This window comes from Corythoichthys intestinalis, chromosome 16 (assembly GCF_030265065.1).
Source record: "Corythoichthys intestinalis isolate RoL2023-P3 chromosome 16, ASM3026506v1, whole genome shotgun sequence".
NCBI lineage: Eukaryota > Metazoa > Chordata > Actinopteri > Syngnathiformes > Syngnathidae > Corythoichthys > Corythoichthys intestinalis.
This window is the reverse complement of record NC_080410.1, coordinates 36083129-36105516: the sequence shown is the minus strand read 5'-3', so window position 1 is coordinate 36105516 and position 22388 is coordinate 36083129. Positions and strand designations below refer to the sequence as shown.

Sequence of the window (22388 nt, the reverse complement as noted above, 5' to 3'; positions counted from 1 at the left end):
AAGGAAGCCAAACTTTTATCAGCACGTCTGCCACACCCGCGCACGCACGTGCACGCGAGGCGATAAATCGCTGCGGAAAAATTACCGCCTTCATTTTCATTGGCCGTGCGATAAATTGAATTATTGCATATTGCGACAGGCTTACCCGCAATCCTCACGCGTCTCAAAATACTTAGCGCGCGACTCGAGACCAAAACAGGAAGTAACTATGAGCGGTTACCATGGAAACAAACGTGTAGTGGGAACTTTTCTATTCTTCATTCTACATACATTGTGAGGCAATAACAAAATAGTAACGCACAGATACTAAGGAAGCTAACTTTAATCAGATTACTCGTTTGTAAAAATGAACGTGTTAGATTGCTTGTTACTGAAAAAAAGTAATCAGATTACAACAACAATTAGTGACAACACTGAATACAAGACACGACAGGTTCCTAGCTTCTCTCATGGGATCGTTACAGCTAAAATGAATTTTGGTTTCTTCTCAACAAGCATGAGCGTTCCAGCAACGCTCATCCCACTCCTGGTCATATTTACATATCCATCCAGCAAGGATTAACCATTTTCAATAGCATCCAAGAAATCCTTGGCATTTCTCCTCCGGCTTTGCATAGAATACCGATTTCAAATAGCACATGATTTGCCGCAACACGGAGGGTATTCTCGGGTCGGCTGTGATCGGGTGTCAAGGAGAATCAGATAGGGGATATTTACAACCTAAAGCTTCGTAGCGCTTAAGGTGTCAGTGAATACTGACTGTATGTTTTTGCATGATCCTGTGCATCATGTTGACTGGAGCGTCAAAATCTTAGCATCCGATCTTATTATTTTCTCGAATTTTTAAAAATAGATTAGCCTGATTCTTACAAACAACACTTCTAATGAATCTCATATAATAATCTTATGATATTTGAAACAGCAGAGAACATACAAACATACAAAGTCAATAATAAATTAAATATAAAAAAAAAAAAAAAACAATGTATGAAATTCACTAGGGTGACCAAACGTCCTCTTTTGCCCGGACAAGTCCTCTTATTACGTGGCCTCCGGAGTGTCCGGCCGGGTTTCATAAATTCATGAAAATGTCCGGTTTTTATGATTTTTCACGGGACCAATTTGAAGAGAATCCCGCCGGCCGCTAGAGGGCAGCGCCTGCCTGCGTTGACATGGCTCCTTCTAGTAGGGGCGGGAGAAGGAGTAGATCTTCTTCTTCTTTTTTGTTGGCAATTTACCCTTTGTTTCATGGGGAATTACCACCATCTACTGACGGTTGACAGTTTGGTGAGAGATAGACTACAGTAAGGAGTTCAATAAGGAGTTTAGACGTGGCTCCATACACCTTTCTGTAAGTTTATCTCCTGTTAATTTCGATCACGTGTCTGTTGTAGATAGGGTTATATATGTACACAGAGATGCAGTATATTGTATGAGTCTTGTAATTGTTCTGCATTAGTTTATTTGGTTGAATGCTAGTATTATATTCTAAATAGCTGTGTTTCTTATGAGGTTTTTTTTTATAATAAATACGTTTATAATGGCAGCTGTTGACTTTGTTGGAGATTTGTACTGGTGTAATCTGTAAAATCCTGTTTGGTGTCGCATCTTTGCGCTGCCGATGATTGTAAACTTTTATAGCAAAGTCTGATTTTGCCTCGGCTCCCGTACACGCTAATAGGGTAACAATCAGTGAGCTCAGCCGCGCTAGGCATTATGGGCAATGTAGTTTTGAACTGCTGCATTTGGAAACATGCTGGTTGAATACCGTAATTTCTCTAATATAACGCGCACTTTTTTTCCCCCCAAAATCAACTTGTAAAATCATGGTGCACATTATAAATGGGTACATGGATGGAGACAGAAATATATATATATATATATATATATATATATATATATATATATATATATATATATATATATATATATATATATGATTTTTTTTTTTTTATTGACACGGCCACGTTGTGTTGAAGAAACGTTTGCAGCGATCCGTTGCCGACCATTACGGTACGTGACATCACCATTTTGTTTCGGTAATACTTCTCTCTGATCGGCCGAATGATTTCGTCTGTGTTAAATTCTTGCTTTTTTCACTCTTCATAAAGCACAGAATTTAGTTTCTTGAACTCATTTGAGTCAACGTTTATTGCAGCTCCGCAACTCTGACCATAACAAACGTAACACAACATAGACTTCCTGTGTCCGTCAACTATATCTATCCCTCGGGAAACTCAAACCCAAATAACAATAGTTCCTATTGTTACTGTCGTGTCGACAGCGATGAGCGCTCTCGGATTTCCGACTTACGTTCTCATTTTCATTTTACTGTATCAATCCATGGAGGAAACATATATTCATCATGATGAAACGAGCAAGTTATACAGCAGCCTTTAAAAGAAAAGTCACATCTGTTTTGTTTTCTCCTGGATTCTGGTAAGTTCAAGAAGTTATCAGATAATATTATTACCGTACATATTGTCAGTTTACGGTAATGTTTTAAACTTTCAAAGTGCTATGCTTGTGCTGTGTTTCACCAGTCAGTAAAATGACATTTCTGTATCTGTACACGAGCTCATTTTCTTGTATTCTTCTATTTACTGGTGCTAAAATGAGGGTGCGCATTATAAACGGGTACAATAATTTTCCGTAGATTTTACAAGTAAATTTGGGGTGCGCATTATACAGGGGTGCGCCTTATATTCGGGAAATTACGGTAGCTTGTGAGTTCGATTATTGTTTGCGTACAAGCTAGAACATTGAATGAGAATAAAAATTGAGTGGGAATAACAATTTGTCAACGACAACTGTCGTGATAGTTATTCAAAAAAATGTTGAGGTGGCACACAGCCTACTGTGTGTGTGTATTGACTGGACTACATTTCTATGGTCTGCATTATATATTTTTTTTTTATCATTATTCGTTTATTTATTTTTTATTTATTTTTTATTGTTTGATTATTTTTTAGGAAGAATAAAGGCTGTTGAGTAACCAGTTGAGTAAAAAAAAAAAGTGGGTGATATAGGCATCTTTGAGTGATCTTCGAGTAAAATTCAAGTATATCGAGGCCGAAATCAAAATATGGTCACCCTAAAATTCACTCAACAATGCAAGGAAAGAATACAAAGAACTGCGCTCATTGAGTTTGCACTTTGGCCACTGGGAGCCTGTAAAGCCTTTCACAGAGTAGCACAGACTGTAACATATAGTAATTGAAGAAAAAAATCCTGCTAAAGTGTTGTTGCTATAACTTTTTGTCATCGTACATGATAAATTTCTTGTCTATGTACGTATGTTACCAAAGCATTTATGTGTGAATATTCATTATTTTGAGGGTTAAATACCACATGCTATGCTAATTTTCATTAGCCCTTTATTTGTCTCTTCCATTGTACGTTAGCACTAAGCTAACAGCTTTTAGGGAACAAAGGACGATAAAGCGTATTTATTATGTTCATGCACAATAAGTGTTTTTCTCTTTGTTACGTGGATTTAATTTAAAGTTTTCTATTCGTCAAGCTGTACACTAGCAGGCACAGAATATACTGAGTAACGCAGAGGAAGGAAAGAAGAGTGCTTCAATGTTGACACATTTGCTCTTCGGTCAGCAAATTAGCATACTTGAAAGGCAATTTGAATCCGCATGGGAGTGGGGGGGTTAAGAGCTTTTTCTCCGAGTGTTTTTGTTTCTACCCACGCGTGAAATGAGAGGGCATTATCATGAGTCATCACAGGCCGGCACTCAGAATACTCAGAATGACGTGCAAATGCATGGGGGGGGGGACAAAATAATGTCAGGCAAAAGATAGGGGGGGGTGCCTGGTTTGCGAAATGGATCATTTGAAGTTCCACTGTAAGGACTACAAATGCAAAATAAGACAGATTTTTTTTTGCATGTTCGTGATCATGTTTCACTGCCATTGATGAGCCATTTTGACTGGACGGTAGAGGTGGGAATCTCTGGGTAATTCATGATACGATAAGGTTTGCGATACAAGGCTCAAGATAAAGATCGCACGATATGGCAATACAACATGCTATGCTAACGTTAAATGAGGTATAAATAATGAACTGAGAACATACCCGGTATATTAACATAACATAACATAGCTATTAGGAGTTATCTAGATAACTATAGCATAAAGAAAATACTAAGAAATTTACCAAACCATCAGTGTCACTCCAAATTCAGCCCTTCTCAGTTGTTTTTATTTGTTTTTATAAGTTACCATCAATGTTGAAACGCAGGCCTTGAGTGCCCTCTTGCGGTTTAGTGTGAAAATAACATGTGAAATGATATAATAATGTGTTTGTAATAGGGCTGTCAAACGATTAAAATTTTTAATCGAGTTAATTACAGCTTAAAAAATAATTATTTGTAATTAATCACAATTCAAACCATCTATAAAATAAGCCATATTTTTCTGTAAATTATTGTTGGAATGGATAAGACACAAGACAGATATATACATTCAACATACGGTACATAAGTACTGTATTTGTTTATTATAACAATAAATCAACAAGATGGCTTTAACAATATTAACATTCTCTTAAAGCGATCCATGGATAGAAAGACTTGTAGTTCTTAAAACATAAATGTTAGTACAAGTTATAGAAATTTTATATTAAAACCCCTCTTAATGTTTTTGTTTTTATTAAAATTTGTAAAACTTTCAATCAAAAAATAAACTAGTAGCTCGCCATTATCAGTGTTGTTAATTTTACTTTAAAAAAGTAATTAATTACAGTTACAAATTACTTCTCCCAAAAAGTAATTGCGTTAGTAACTCAGTTACCTGAATTTAAGAGGAATTAGTTACTTGGCAAAGTAACTAGTGATAATTTTCATGTTTTTTTTTTCTCCCAAAAAATAAAAATAAAAGAAAAGTTCACACAATGTGAAGTTTTAAGGGTTTTTGGGACAACTGGCCCTAGCCCAATTCTTTACCCTCCACTTAACTAGACACAAGGGTATTGCGATAACTAGATAGTAATCTTTGCTATGTGTGGAAGTCATTTAAAGTTGTGAATCAACCGTTAAAGTTGTTAAAATTGCTCCCGCTATTGCATTAGTTCCCTTCTGTCTACTTTCAACATGTGTAAGTTTTAAAACTGTTTCATCATTTAAAGATAGATTTAAGTCAAGATTTTGTCGATTTAGGACCATTTTAGATAAAAATAAATAAATAAATAAATAAATAAATACATAATAATAATTTAAAAAAAAAAAAAAAAAGTAGGTTCGCTAGGAAGGATCGCTACAACAGAGCCTTCCTGAGAGGTCTACTGCTTTAAGATGGCGGCTGTTTACTAACGCATGTAGTCCTTAAAACATGTTGCCAATGCAGCCATGTCTATTATTTGCATCTAGTTCTATAATATGCGATATCTACCGTATCATGTGGGCGTAGTTTGTAGGCTACAGTCAGGTATTATTGGAGCCCCCTAGCATCGCGTTTGCAACGGCGTCTTCCCCACTCCTGCTCTGCTCTCTCGTCTCCGTGAGTCTGTCTCTGACTTTTTTTATTCACCCAACTTAGTAATGCATAGTAACGCACGCCTTTCCCGTCTCAGTAACGGCAACGGCGTTGCCAAGATGAGAAAAGTAATTAATTAGATTACTCACTACTGAAAAAATAACGCCGTTAGTAACGCCGTTATATTGTAACGCCGTTATTAACAACACTGGCCATTGTTGATGTCAATAATTACACCATGCTCACTCCCCAAACCCATAAAATCATTTGGACCCAAGTGCCAGCAGAGGGCGCCAAACACCAAAAACAAGTAACAAGCGGACATTACACTGCTGTCATTTTAATCTGTTTGAGCGGGGCATGTGTGTTAATTGCGTCAAATATTTTAACATGATTAATTTTTAAAAATTACCGCCCATTAACGCGATAATTATGACAGCCCTATTTTATAATAATTTCACACTTAAGTCGCCTCAGAGTATAAGTCACACCCCCGGCCAAACTATGAAAAAAAACGTACCTTATAGTCCGAAAAATACGGTAGTTAATTTTGGGGCCATTACTTTTATTTCCTGCTGATTTTCGGTCACTTCCTTTTCCTTCTGGGGCATTTATGGGTCACTTCCTGTTGATTTTGGGCCATTTACAGGTCACGTCCTGTTGGTTTTAGGTTACTGAAAAGGAAATGACTCAAGAATGTCCCCAAATGAATAGGAAGTGTTTAAAAGGTAAGAGGAAGTAACCTGTAAATGCCCTAAAATTAACAGGAAGTGACCTGTAAATGTCATGTCTCATTCAAGAACTGCTCAGATTTCTAGCCATTGGCCACCTTGCTGTCCTCACAGGGGGAGGATTGACGGTCGTCACATATGGATAAAATGGAAAGGACACTTTCGTGTATTTCGACACTTAACGAGTCAAATCAAATGATGTACAGTAGACATGCTGGGGTCCACATTGTCACGGACAGCTGATGGCTGGAAAGCTGAACAGTTCTTGAATGCGACACGAGATATGCCTCGCTCATCTGAACATCACTAAAACCATCTACCTACTCCTTCCAAATCCACCCGACGATGTTTAAAAATGTGATAATGGATAATTTCTTGCGGCACACCTGACGATCTTTCACAGCTCACTAGTGTGCCGCTGCACACTGGTTGAAAAACACTGGTCTACCCCAGTCAAAGGCAGCGAGTGAACTAACGTAGACAGTATTCCCAATTGAAGATTTTAGTGGAAACCTGATGATTCCTTTTATTATTTTAAGCAATGTCTTGGTGGAAGCATATTGATAACCTTTTGGGCTACAAAGTATCGCGACCTTTTTGATGTATTGTAGAACCCTTACTGGATGTGACTGGCAGCGATCGAATCACGCAATTTGGCATGACCCCTTCTTGTAACTGACTCCAAGTACGTGCTTGGATCAATAAAACTCAAAATTAGCCAAATAGATCATGCATTGGGATAGCCTGTGTTTCTGGCTTTTCAAAAACACATTACAGAACTGTTTGTACAAATCGCTTTGTAATGGGCGATGTGGCACGATGGTGATGCCATGATCCAAATGTGCACTGACGAATAGACGACACAGTGCGACCATTGGTGTGCTTGGCATTTCAAAAGCTAAATACAGTTGTCAGGAGTTTTATCATAAGCGATTTGTTATTATTTTTTATTGTAACTGACTCCATATCACACAGTGGGGCAAATAAGTATTTAGTCAACCACCAATTGTGCAAGTTCTCCTACTTGAAAAGATTAGAGAGGCCTGTAATTATCAACATGGGTAAACCTCAACCATGAGAGACAGAATGTGGGGGGAAAAAACAGGAAATCACATTGTTTGATTTTTTTAAAGAATTTATTTCCAAATTAGAGTGGAAAATAAGTATTTGGTCACCTACAAACAAGCAAGATTTCTGGCTGTCTGAGAGGTCTAACGAGGTCTAACGAGGCTCCACTCGTTACCTGTATTAAGGGTACCTGTTTTAACTTTTTATCGGTATAAAAGACACTTGTCCACAATGTCAGTCAGTCACACTCCAAACTCCACTATGGCCAAGACCAAAGAGCTGTCGAAGGACAACAGAGACAAAATTGTAGACCTGCACCAGGCTGGGAAGACTGAATCTGCAATAGGTAAAACGCTTGGTGTAAAGAAATCAACTGTGGGAGCAATTATTAGAAAATGGAAGACATACAAGACCACTGATAATCTCCCTCGATCTGGGGCTCCATGCAAGATCTCACCCTGTGGCGTCAGAATGATAACAAGAACGGTGAGCAAAAATCCCAGAACCACACGGGGGGACCTTGTGAATGACCTACAGAGAGCTGGGACCACAGTAACAAAGACTACTATCAGTAACACAATGCGCTGCCAGGGACTCAAATCCTGCACTGCCAGACGTGTCCCCCTGCTGAAGCCAGTACACGTCCTGGCCCGTCTGCGGTTTGCTAGAGAGCATTTAGATGATCCAGAAAAGGACTGGGAGAATGTGTTATGGTCAGATAAAACCAAAATAGAACTCTTTGGTAGAAACACGTTCTCGTGTTTGGAGGAGAAAGAATACTGAATTACATCCGAAGAACACCATACCCACTGTGAAGCATGAGGGTGGAAACATCATGCTTTGGGGCTGTTTTTCTGCAAAGGGACCAGGACGACTGAACTGTGTAAAGGAAAGAATGAATGGTGCCATGTATCAAGAGATTTTGAGTGAAAATCTTCTTCCATCAGCAAGGGCATTGAAGATGAGACGTGGCTGGGTCTTTCAGCATGACAATGATCCCAAACACACAGCCAGGGCAACAAAGGAGTGGCTTCATAAGAAGCATTTCAAGGTCCTGGAGTGGCCTAGCCAGTCTCCAGATCTCAACCCCATATAAAATCTGTGGAGGGAGTTGAAAGTCCGTGTTGCCCAACGACAGCCCCAAAACATCACTGCTCTAGAGGAGATCTGCATGGAAGAATGGGCCAAAATACCAGCAACAGTGTGTGAAAAGCTTGTGAAGAGTTACAGAAAACGTTTGGCCTCCGTTATTGCAAACAAAGGGTACATATCAAAGTATTGAGATGAACTTTTGGTATTGACCAAATACTTATTTTCCACCATGATTTGCAAATAAATTCTTAAAAAATCAAACAATGGGATTTTCTTGGTTTTTTTCCACATTCTGTCTCTCATGGTTGAGGTTTACCCATGTTGACAATTACAGGCCTCTCTAATATTTTAAGTGGGAGAACGTGCACAATTAGTGGTTGACTAAATACTTATTGGCCCCACTGTATTTTGATCATTCAGTTGTCTCCATATAACCCTGTCCTCTGCATCCTCTGCTCTCACACCAACCACCTTCATGTCCTCTTTAACTCCATCCATAAAAGAGAACTTGTTTCTGGCATTTCAAAACTGTTAACATGCACGTTTCACCTGACTTTCAGGACAAATAACTAGGCAAATCATCTGAGATATATAAATCCCATTGTGCTAGCTAAATGAATCAATTCGAATATTAGCGTTTGTCAATCCTAGGTGTGCTTAGTCAGTAAATCAACTTCCACATCTGTTCGCAAGACCCATAGTAATCTTATAAAATCCATTTGTGAACTAATCCTGGTCAGGGTTGTGATTGAAGTTTTTAGCCTCTACATCTTTATGCACGATCATGTTTTGTCCACAGTATGGTCGTGTCTAATAAAGTGTACACAGGAAGGGTAGATGGAGAGCAGCAAGGCTTTGAAGACGCGTAAGCCCCCGCCTGATCCCTCACGACGACTCCGAGCCATCTGGCCACATGAGATGTCTCTCTCCTGCTGACACTTGAGCAAGAATCAAACTCGTGCGCACACAGAGTCTATTTGGTGTATGTGAAGGGCTGCCATGGAGTGAAGCTGTGGCGCTCGCAGATACGCTTTTTGTCCCAATTCCAGACATCGCTTTTTCCCTGCAGCTTTCATGGTCGAGGGTCAGAGTGCATTGAATGCTTCCCTCGTCAGTGCTAGGAAGAGATTTACTGTACATGCTTCACCCTGAGGTCAACTCAAGCCTGATGAAAGATGAGAATATTAACAGAGACAGGACTGGAAGCCACCCAAGTTGCAATATAGGCCACTGAATTGAGATGAATGCTTGGCTTAAAGTGTTTAACTCATTGGCTGCCAATGACGGCGAGAGACGTGCAATCCATTATGACTGGAAGGAGCTGGAAGCATTGCGAATCCTTTCAAACTGTATTTTACCACATTAAAAAACAAATAAGAAAACTGAGAAATTTTCTGTATCTACTCTCGTATAGGCTGCATTTTTTTTTTCTCAAAAATTTTGCCCAAAAATACAGACGCGACCTATACACCCGTGATGCTGATCATCGCCCAATTTAGACCGTGGTAAAACAGAAAAAAACATACAACTTAGCTTAGCAACGCATGCCAACTATATAGACAAAATAGACACAAAATAATTGTCAAAAGTCTAATACAAAAAATTAGGGCTGTCAAACGATTAAAATTTCTAATCGAGTTAATTACAGCTTAAAAAATAATTAATTGTAATTAATCGCATTTAATCGCAATTCAAACCATCTATAAAATATGCCATATTTTTCTGTAAATTATATATATATATTCGGTAAAATAAATTGTTGGAATGGAAAGATAAGACACAAGATGGATATATACATTCAACATACGGTATATAAGGACTGTATTTGTTTATTATAACAATAAATCAACAAGATGGCATTAACATTATTCAAATTCTGTTAAAGCGATCCATGGATAGAAAGACTTGTAGTTCTTAAAAGATAAATGTTAGTACAAGTTATAGAAATTTTATATTAAAACCCCTCTTAATATTTTCGTTTTAATAAAGTTTGTAAAATTTTCAATCAAAAAATAAACTAGTAGCCCGCCATTGTTGATGTCAATAATTACTTACACAATGCTCATGGGTGCTGAAGCCTATAAAATCAGTTGCACCCAAGCGCCAGCAGAGGGCGGCAAAACTCCATAAAACACAATTAACAAGTGGGCATTTCACTCTACTGTCATTTCAATCTGTCTGAGCGGGACATGTGCGTTAATTGCGTCAAATATTTTAACGTGATTAATTTAAAAAATTAATTACCGCCCATTAACGCGATATTTTTGACAGCCCTACAAAAAATACAACATCTCGTACAACAACTAATAAATGCGCTGTACTTTAACAAACTACTGATGAAAAAGCTAGCCCAAGGAAGAAATAAAGATCAAAATCACAGCCGAAGCTGCGACTGTACATCGTGCAGCCATCTTGGCTTTCACAACAAACAATGTCGCCAAGCAACCACATGAGGGTGCTCTAGAAACGCGCAAAAAATGACGCAGCTACTGATGAGAAAAATGTTTCAAAGGTTTCGAGATAATGCATGATGATGAGGAAGAGTTACTTTATGACAGTTATTAAAGTTAAGACAATTAAGAAACAAAAACTTAAAACTGTATTTAATTACCACTTTGGTATTGTTTGTGTTGTGTACAGTGTTCTTAATCTTACTTTTAAAAAAAGTAATTAAGTACAGTTACACATTACTACTCCCAAAAAGTAATTGAGTTGGTAACTCAGTTAGTTGATTGTAAGAGTAGTTTCTCAGCAAGGTAATCGACGTTATTTTTCTTGTTCCACACGTTATTACATTATACATTCTAAAACATCTTTGATTGAATTGAGCTGATGTTTTTCATTCAAAAAAAAACGTAGGTCACTTTTGACTTTTAATTACAGCTTAAAAATTAATTAATCGTAATTAATCGCAATTCAAACCATCTATAAAATATGCCATACTTTTCTGTATTGTTGGAATGGAAAGATAACACACAAGATGGATATATACTTTCAACATACAGTACATAAGTACTGTATTTGTTTATTATAACAATAAATCAACAAGATGGCATTAACATTATTAACATTCTGTTAAAGCGTTCCATGGATAGAAAGACTTGTAGTTCTTAAAAGATAAATGTTAGTACAAGTTATAGAAATTTTATATTAAAACCCCTCTTAATGTTTTCGTTTTAATTAAATTTGTAAAATGTTCAATCAAAAACAAAAACTAGTAGTCCGCCATTGTTGATGTCAATAATTACACAATGCTCATGGGTGCTGAGGCCCATAAAATCAGTCGCACCCAAGCGCCAGCAGAGGGCGAAAAAACTCCAAAAAACACAGGTAACAAGTGCACATTGCACTGTGCTGTCATTTTAATCTGTTTGAGCGGGGCATGTGCGTTAATTGCGTCAAATATTTTAACATGATTAATTTTTAAAAAAATAATTACCGCCCGTTAACGCAATAATTTTGACAGCCCTAATGAAAACCTGTAAATGTTTGGGTGGTTTTAGTTAAAGCAGACACTGTTTTTTCATTTGTTTGGTTTTGACAAAGATCAGATCAGATTTGATGGAGATTTTATGCAGAAATGTGAGAAATTCCAAAAGGTTCAGATACTTTTTCCTACCACTGTATGGTACTTGGTAACACTTAATTTGGCAGTGGCGCCATAAGACTGTCATAAGACAATCTTAATTATGACATGACACTATCAACAGCATTAGTGAATGCTTATTACAGATGTCATTTCATGTCATCCAGCAAATTATCTCACTTTTGAGTGGAGGTAAAAGATATGAGCTGGACATAAATGGAATTAATGGCATAACATGCCGGGTGACACTTAACTCATTTGCTCCCAAAAACGTATAAATATGTTCTATTTTTGATTGCTTCAGTGTCCCAAAAACGCATTTATACGTCTTTTGCGTTTTTTTTTTTTTTTTTTTTTACAAAAGGCATCTATGGGTTCCGATCATTCTAAGATACAATGCAAAAAGCACAAAACCCATTTTAAAGCTATATAATTGGCCACTGGAGGTCAGTAGCGCATTTGGTAAAAACTCATCTCGGGCCAAGAAAGAAAGTGAAGAAAAATAGTCAAGAAATGGAAGTTGGAGGGATCTTGTGAAAACGCGTGAGAATTGGAGAAAAATGTGGAGAACGATCGGGGGAAAAAAGGCAAACGACACTGGAGGAGTGTTTTGAAAAGAAAATGAAACCATTGTCAAAGAAGGATTAAAAAAAATCTATCTTAATGAGACAGACGGTAACATCCACAACAGCGTCAGGTTCCACACGCGTTCTGCGGAGCTCACGTCCTTAGCGCGAGGTTGAAACCAACGTTGAAGATAATGAAGACGATGAAAAAAGTGAGACTGATATTGATCCGGACTCGTCAAATTACTCGGCGCCACCTCACTCAACTCGGAGCAACCGAGAGCCTTCCCCACTGTTATGTGCGGAAATAGTTCAACAGTTCAATAGTTTAGTTATGTGTACATACTGTAAATTGTTACTTTGCGATCAAAAGCTCTATTTGTCTTGTTGTTTGTTATTTTGTAGAACGAAAATTATTCAGATGTTTGGGATGTCACATAAGCGAAAAATAGCTGTGTTAAAGTCAAAGTTATGTTTGAAATGTATGCTTTCACAAAAAGCTCAATTTCTCTGTTTTTTCATCAGAAATTGGAAAATTGCTCAAACTAAGCTATTTTCTAATGCTGATTTCTAAAGAATGGAAAAAGATCTGAACTTTTTTTCTGCTGAAAGAAGAGTCTCATCTTTTTTTTTTTTTTGTGGGTTCCATGTTTATATAGCAATAGAAGAGAATGTTCTGTGTGCCTTGCAAAATCAGTCAATCAGTCAAAATCAGCCTTGCTGCGGTGAAAATGGCTGGGAGTGAATGAGTTAATGACATCTGTCATAAGCATTCAGTAATTCCCATGATCATGTTATGTCATAATTATGACGGTCTTGTGACAACTACTGGACTGTCTCAGAAAATTAGAATACACAATATTCTAATTTTCTGAGACAGTCCTGTACATTAATCCACCATTTAAAGCAGGGGTGTCCAAACTTTTTGCAAAGGGGACCAGATTTGGTGTGGTAAAAATGTGGGGGGCCGACCTTGGCTGACGTCCTTTACATAGAACAATATACAGGACTGTCTCAGAAAATTAGAATATTGTGTATTCTAATTTTCTGAGACAGTCCAGTATATGACGCCGCTGTCAAATAAAGTGTTACCTATTAACCCAAATAAATCAACAAATAAGATGCACTGGACTTCTATGTCGCAGGATTCAAAGTGAGGGAAGAAAGTAGCGGCTTATAGTCCGAAAATTACGTATATAAAAATGATAACATCCCCTAATCTACACCTCCTCAGCTATCCCCACCTAGAGAAGTGACCACGGATGGGAGGTATGAGAAGTATTCATTTCGAAATCTTATGACATAGACTTCATAATGAATAATATCATCATCATAAGTCAATGCTTATGAGTAAAAATTAAAAAGGAAAACACTCAGGTGACTTGAAGTTCCGCTCTGAGACCCCCAATTTGGCCAACTTTCAAAATTGTCCTATATGCATGTGTAATACATCATTGGAAAGCTTAAAATCTCAATTTTCTGAGGGAAGAATATTTTTGAACAGGAGATTTTTTTTTTTTTTTATGTTTTTTAAACAGCAAAACCCTATCAGGAGGTGAGAGCACGTGAGAGCAGAATTACAGACGCCATGACTTTAACGAGATATTATCACGTACTTACCTTGTTTCGATCCAAAAACACCATGTAGCATGTATCACTGAGTGTCAAGACCCCGCTGTGAACGGCCACAGCTGGATTTTTGGGGGATTTTATGGATGAAACATGGTAATATAACAAGGGTCACGATGCCGAAATCGCAGACATCAAGGAGTGGTCGAGATTTTCTTTTTCATATATTTACCGCTTGAAACGTTTTTTTCCAATTTTTCTTTGTTTGGATCGATTATTTATCATCTAAAATATCGGAGAAAATGCGACATTAACAAAAAAAAAATCTAATTAAGCGATAGTTATCAGGTAGATATCCGTGCCTTTTTTAATGAAATATTAGACATCAATTAATGATGTGACAGACATTTTGAACAATAAATATAATTAATTAGCTTCATTCTATGGCTGGGTTGAAACAAAAGCGGTTGCGCGACGTCTGTAAACGGGGGTTTCCAGGGTAACACGGACAAATTAAAAATAGTTCGGAGGTTTAATGTGCCATGAATCTGCTATGGCAGCATTTAAACATATCGTCAGGGGTGAAAGTGGTTAGAATTTCATGCCGGAACTCCCCGACGTGAAGGTCGCCACCGAGCCAGAAATTTTATTTTATTTATTTATTTTTGGGCGGGGGGGGGGGGCGTTTTTTAACTACTGAAATGCAAAGAAAACTGTTTTGGTCAGTTATTTCTATAACACATTTTTTTTTTTTTTTTTACATAGCGTTTTGACAGTTGCCATCATACTTTCAGAATCAAAGCACCGTATACCGGAACTGTGTTCCTGACCTGAATCTTATACCGGAACTGCGTTCCTGACCGTTCTGGCCCACTTTCACCCCTGCATATCATTCTATCAAACACAACAGTTGTTTTGGCTTAAAATACAAGTTTCTTTTCAAGAGGAGTGCAAGAGCAGAAACTGCTTTTTCAGTCTTGTATGTGTTTTCCGCAATATGTATTTTGTTTCGGGGAAATAGAAAAAAAAATGTGTATTTTTCCTTATATATCTTTACATGCATTTTGTTAAATTTGAGTGGCTACACATGGATGCAGTTGGTTTTTGGTACCTATTTGCCCTATAGTCGATCTAGTACTTTAAAAACTGTCAGGGTAATTGATCCAACAAAGCATATGACAATGCGTCAACCCTGAGGGTTTTTTTTTTCTTGCCTGTTCCTTTTCTGTCACTTTCGCCTGCTCATGTTGACATCATATTCATTTTTCTCTCTCAGGCAGACGCGCGAGCAGCAAACCCCTCCAGACTTCTTCTACTTTTCCGACTTTGAGAGGCACAACGCTGAGGTCGCTGCCTTCCACTTGGACCGGTGAGGCTGACTGTTGCTTTCTTCGTGTTCTGTGTGAAATGGGATTAACTTATTGATAGCGACTGACGTCCAATCCGTTTTGCCTGGGATGGATTCCAGTCAAAATAAATTGGATGTGTAGCTCACCAATGCCAGCCAATTAGTTCAATAAGTACTCTGTAAGGGTTTTAAAAAAATCATAATTCATTCATGAAAGCTGTTTAAAATCCCTCTTCTCAGTTTCTTTCCTGAGAGATGGGGTCACACCTGTTCATCCCGGCAGACGGTGGCGTATTAGTAAAGGTGCAATGTTAATAGACTTAAAATGTGAATGTTTGAATGGGATTTTAGCACATGAGGGATTAGATGAGCACGGTGGGATCATCATGTTATAATCGCTGTTAAATTTGTGGATTTGAACGTGATCCCGTTACGCGACAAGGGAAAAATTACAAACTTTGAATCATTCCTGTACGGGTTATTTAAAGTTTACGCTAATCTTACTGTACCTCAAAATGTAGGTAAGCCTATCTTCCAAAACTATTAGAACTCTAACACTCCCAGACGCCCAAACAGTGACTCCTTTGTCACCTGCCCGACATGATGGCGCAGATCGCAGCGACTGAAAGGCATCCTCTGTGAGCTTAAGTTTCATCAACTTTGCTTGGATCAGCGACGTCGATCCGTGTGTGTTTGTGTGCGCGCTCCCACGAGGCTTAATTACAAACAGGTGATTTTGTCATTCCCATCTTTTATGATAACCTCTCTACTTGTACTTTTAGGATTCTGGACTTCCGGAGGGTTCCCCCAGTGGCAGGACGGCTGGTGAACATGACGCGAGAGATCCGAGACGTGACACGTGATAAAAAGCTGTGGAGGACTTTTTTCATCTCACCAGGTTAAAACCACTGTAAATTCCACATTAATATAGTACACCCTGTCCCTAAACTACACCACCCAAATTTGATGAAATTTTAAAATGAACACACTTAAAGGGATCCTCTGTTTTTAAGACAAGTAATTCTTAAGATAAATGTTAGTATGAGTTATAATAATTTAATATTAAAACCCCTCTTAATGTTTTTGTTTTAATAAAGTTTGTAAAATTATTTTAAGTGATAGGTCGCCATTCTTGTTACGTCGCAGTGCGTGACGTCACTGGTCCCGTTGCCGAAATTCCAGCGTGTCACTCGTTAGCTTTCCCAACATGTCGTCAGTTCTACCCTTCCTATTTGAACCAGATCTGAAAAGTGAAGAGCAGGACAGCACTATCGGTCGTTCACAAGACGAGCTTCAGGGAAAAATGCGTGCAGCAAATACCTGATAAGACAAAAGTTGGGCAAAACTGGTGATGCGAGAGAGTCCTGTTGGGAAGTCCGGTTGGGAGCGAGAGTGTATGCTGTCCTGTTTTATTAGCAGATATTCAAGGTAAGCATAATGCGTTTTCAAATTATCCCAATATAATTATGTAGATTGTTAGCATCCATAGCTGTCGTGTGCTTGTGTCCATGTCTTGTACATTGTAACGCGTGGTAGCTAGGATACGTGTATAAAAGTACCAAAAAGGGGAGAAGCTTCCACTTATGCACATTTATTCAACAAAAAATAATATTTCCACCTTGACCCCTCTTCACTCGGGAGCTCAGCAGTACGCAAACATGCGTTCCCTGACGAACTCCCAACATTGTTGTAAGGTCCACGTCAGAGTCACTGTCATCACTGTAGCGTACCATAGTGCTTTAATTATTTAGTATGATTTGGGGAAAACTCCCACGAAGAATAGTCAACAAAAAAGATAGCAATAGTAATCCAAATCCGCGTTTTTTACTCACTCGAAGATCCAGGAATTAGACCGATACCATGGCAATGTCACAGCTGCGATTAGGCCGTCGATTCCACAAAATAGACTGATCCGAAAAGCCGCTGTGGGACCGACTAATCAAAGAAATGGACAGATCCGAAACCAATATTGCAGACGCGGTGGGACCGTCAGATACAGAAAATAGACGGATCCCTTACTTGACTGAGGATCCAGGAAAAATGTTCGGGCACTAGTTGTAACGCGTGGTGGGTAGGATACGTGCATACAGGGACCAAAAAGGGGGAGAAGCTTCCACTTAGACACATTTATTCACTAAAAATAATAATTCCACCTTGACCACTCACTTCACTCCCCTTGTTTCCATTTGACTGGAAATTGCATCCAAAAGCAGCACATCGTGGCATTTTACTTAGTGAGTTTAGGCAGCAATAAGCAGTTGTTGAACACGAAAGATACCAATGACGTCATCACTGTGAGCCCGCAAACCATGGCGCCAACTAACGGTCAAAATATGGACTAAATATTATAAAATATTGCCATTGATTTAACATTTTATGTGTTTCTAACAACATATTTTAGTACAAGAGAACAATTGTGGTTTATTAGAGCTTACATGTATTTAAGTTAGAGGATCACTTTAAGTCTCACCGTACCTAAGTGACAGGTGTCCTCCTATAAGTATAGGATATTTACTAGGGCTGTCAAAATTATCGCGTTAACGGGCGGTAATTAATTTTTTTAATTAATCACATTAAAATATTTGACGCAATTAACGCACATGCCCCGTTCAAACATTAAAATGACAGCAGTGTCATGGCAACTTGTTACTTGTGTTTTTTGTCTCCCTCTGCTGGTGCTTTGGTGCGACTGATTTTATGGGTTTAAGCACCATGAGAATTGTGTAATTAATGACATCAACAATGGCGAGCTAATAGCTTATTTTTTGATTGAAAATTTTACAAATTTTATTAAAACGAAAACACTAAGAGGGGTTTTAATATAAAATAGCTATAACTTGTACTCATATTTATCTTTTAAGAACTACAAGTCTTTCTATCCATGGATCGCTTCAACAGAATGTTAATAATAAAATATAATATATATATATATATATATATATATATATATATATATATATAAACTCGTAGCCCGCCATTGTTGATGTCAATAATTACTTACACAATGCTCATGGGTGCTGAAGCCTATAAAATCAGTCGCACCCAAGCGCCAGCAGAGGGCGGCAAAACTCCATAAAACACAATTAACAAGTGGGCATTTCACTGTACTGTCATTTAAATCTGTCTGAGCTGGGCATGTGCGTTAATTGCGTCAAATATAATATATAAATATAATAAATATAAAAAAATAATTAACCCCCCCCCCCCCCCGTTAATGCGATAATTTTGACAGCCCTAATATATAATCTTAAAAGAAAAACTTGTTCGTCAGAAATGTTCTTAATTCAAGAATATTGTTCAAAACATTATTTGAAAGAACATTTTTCTTGATTTAGGTGAAAAATTACCAACTTTTAGGTGTATAGGCTCAATACGAACAAATAGTAATATTTACTTAAAGTAAGTGGAAGAATCTGACGCATTAATCTGTTAACTAGACTTTATCACTCAAAAAAAAAAAGATGGCAAAAATTATTTGACTAGATTTAACAAAAATTATCAGATTAAGACGTTATATTTTTTGCAGTGTGAAAATTAGTATAGGTCAATACAGATTTATTTTGCATTAATCATTTAGCCTATCAATTAATTAGGTTCGTATAGGTGAGAAATGTAGCCCTGACCCCCATTCACCAAAAATGTTTGGTCTTATTAATGTCCCGTCCCCAGAAAAAAGTGTACATGTAGGTTATGCTGTTATTTCGTCCCTACCAATATTAAGAGCAAACATACGCCCTTGGTCCGTTCTGTACATCTTTTACACTGGACTGAATGAATTTGAACAACAGATGGCAGTGTTGCATTCCATTTCAAAATCTACACGCTGTCTTGTCCCACTCAGCCAACAACGTGTGCTTCTATGGCGAATGCTCCTACTACTGCTCCACCGAGCATGCGCTTTGCGGCAAACCGGACCAGATTGAAGGCTCCCTTGCCGCCTTTTTGCCTGACCTCAATTTGGCCAAACGCAAGACGTGGAGAAACCCGTGGAGGCGCTCCTACCATAAACGCAAGAAGGCTGAGTCAGTAACATGATTTTTCACTTCAAGATGTTTGGCGTTTTTTTCAGTCAATGAGAGTAATTTTCTGTATTCATTGGAAAAGGTGGGAGGTAGATCCAGATTACTGTGACGAGGTAAAGCAGACGCCTCCGTATGACCGTGGAACTCGACTCCTAGATGTCATGGACATGACCATCTTTGACTTCTTGATGGGTAGGAAGCCACTATGAGGCTTAAACTCAATAGCTACCATTCACAGCGATAGACATCCATTCCAATTTGAGTTTAAATGGATTGATGTAATCACTGTAAATGGCACAAACACATTCACCAAGGTGATTTCCGTCTCTAGGTAACATGGATCGCCATCATTACGAAACCTTTGAGAAATTCGGAAACGACACCTTCATTATTCACCTTGACAACGGAAGAGGGTAATGTTTTCAGTTCCAACACTGATTCTGAAATACTTTTAACCAGAAGGTCTGGAATAATGTTATAGTCCTTTATTTTTATTCATTTATTTATTTATTTTTTACTCTATATATTTTCTTGATCTTTTACAGGTTTGGAAAACACTCCCATGATGAGTTGTCAATTTTAGTTCCTCTCAGTCAGTGCTGCAGGTCAGTCTATATGGCCAAAAGGAATGAGATTCATTACATTACATTAAAGAGTATTACAACATCTGGGGAAATGCTAATATTCCATCATTTATCCATAAACGCATGCCTTTTGGATTCATATCATGCCACTTCGTGTAATTACACACATCGCAACACCAAGAAAATGATAGAAATTTGGATCGATTGTCAAGCTAAAACGACTGGCGCCCGAGATCCCCGAAGTGACGTCACAACTAGGAAACACTCAGTGCTTGGGTCCTGACAAAATACTGAATGGCGGCGATGATGGCGGACAATTTTGTTTCTAGTAGCAGCGACGAATCCGACGTAACGAACGTTCTTCTAATAGTGACGAGGAGAGTTATGAACCTTTCTTTGGTGTTTTGGGTTATCAATTTGAGCCCAAACCAGGGTACCCGCGGGTTATTAAAAGTATTAAAAAAGCATTGAATTTAGTTTTCCATTATTAAAGGTATTAAAAGTATTAAATTTGCTGTCGTAAGTCTGGAATTTTTTCACCGTGGTTTTAATTTTGAAGAACATCTCAGTGCAACCTAAATTATATCCGTGACGAAGTTTTGTTTTGTTTTTAATCCATAACGAAGATGACGCGTAGAATTTTTACGATGCACTGCACTACAAATAATAATGCACCTCGTGCGTGCGCGCTGTTAGCATCATTAGCATCAACATCACAACAGCAGGCAATCGCACAGTACTGTGTGCTAATGTAAGGAACTGCTCAGATGCCTTAGTTGTTATGTTCGACGAAAGCCTCAACAAGACAACCAATTACAAACAGTTGGACCAGCATGTGAGGTATTGGATCGGCGACCAAGTCGCATCCAGATACTCTCCCAAGAGAGTCTGGCTGCAGCCCGGCCAGACCCCTCTCGATACTTTGGCTCGCAGTTTATGAGTTATGCGAAGGCAGTGGACCTGCTTAACATTTCAAAGTAAGTTGCCAATTTCTCCAATTAAAATGCGTTTGATGCGATAATGTATTTCTGCACGGTTTGCCTTTCGAATGAATGTGAATTTCGTAGTTTTAACTCAAGAGTTAGCCATGTTCAATGGGGTATTGGCAGGTGCACTAGCCTTAGCATGGATAAACCGGACTCGTAGATCCATCACCCTCAGATACACAACACGGTTGACACTATTATTGGAAAGAGTGCGGAGTAACGTTGATCTGAATAACATGGCATGGTGATAGGCAAATTATAATGTAGGTGATAGTAAAACACCTCCTGGTATATTTAAATGTTTTTCTTGATTGAATAAGAGTATGGATTTTCTCTAACTGATGAAAAGAAATGTCTTCAATAGCTAACAAAGGATTAACATGTGTTTTGTATACTTCTTGTAATGTGATTAGAAAAAAACAATTACCAAGGGAAATGGTCATGTGTAGCTTTTTTATTTTGTGGTAATTAATGGTAAACTACTGCCATTTAGTGGCTGTTTTTTAAACTTTCACTGCCAATTGCAAGATTTTCCCAAGCACTTTACAGTTAAGGTGACCAACTTGACAATCACCAACTTACCACCTTGTCCTCTTAAAAGGGAAACCTGTTGTATTGCAAATGTAATTTCTGAAGTTGCTTTACAAAAATAGTGTAAAATCCATTTTATCCTGGGGGGAAAAAATCTAAAAGACCTTATATTTAAATGTGTTTTGTTCAATAAATGTGCATTCTTTTGTCAAACACACTTAGTAATTGAGATTAAATTTGATGTTCAGTGCTTTATTTTTTTAATATGATTCAATATTATCTAAATAATGGGTGCGAGAAAAGTATTAATTTTCAGTTGAAATTGCATTAAAATAGGTCTTAAAAGTCTTGAATTTAGACTTATCAATCCTGGGGGGACCCTGCCAAACGAAAGCCAATGCAGCCAAATGAAACGATCATTGAGGGGAGCAATCACACTGATGAAACACCGGCAACAGATCGTGTGGGAAACACCGAATGGTTTGTTTTGCATTTTGTTTTTGTGAAGCTGATACACTGTGACCGCAAAATAAAGTAATGTATAGAATATTTCGCTCTGCCAACAGACACAAATATGAATGGGATTAAAGGATTTGTTGTATATATTTTACGAGCGATAATTTATACATGTGTCCAGTCCTATATCCAATGCGTATTATAAAAGAGTACTCACTCTGGCCATTTCGAGCTTGGCTGCTCCCCTCCTTTGCTTTGCCTGCGGTGGTGGGGTGGTCTCATCAGTGCCAGTCATCGTCCTCTTTCTTGATATCTCGGGACATTTAGGTGGCTGCGCGTGTATAGTGGGCCCCGCATCTACTTTC

At 38.1% G+C, this 22388-nt stretch overlaps 1 protein-coding gene across 1 annotated transcript in view; it reads left to right on the top strand.

Annotated features, from left to right (window-relative positions):
• The window catches only part of fam20ca (FAM20C golgi associated secretory pathway kinase a), an 82524-nt gene that overhangs the window by 54490 nt on the left and 5646 nt on the right, over window positions 1-22388 (top strand). Inside the window, exons 4-9 of the mRNA XM_057861449.1 lie at window positions 15373-15465; window positions 16227-16342; window positions 19286-19466; window positions 19549-19658; window positions 19798-19879; window positions 20012-20071. Of these exons, the coding sequence (XP_057717432.1) occupies window positions 15373-15465; window positions 16227-16342; window positions 19286-19466; window positions 19549-19658; window positions 19798-19879; window positions 20012-20071 (642 nt within the window). The remainder of the gene's footprint in view (window positions 1-15372; window positions 15466-16226; window positions 16343-19285; window positions 19467-19548; window positions 19659-19797; window positions 19880-20011; window positions 20072-22388) is intronic.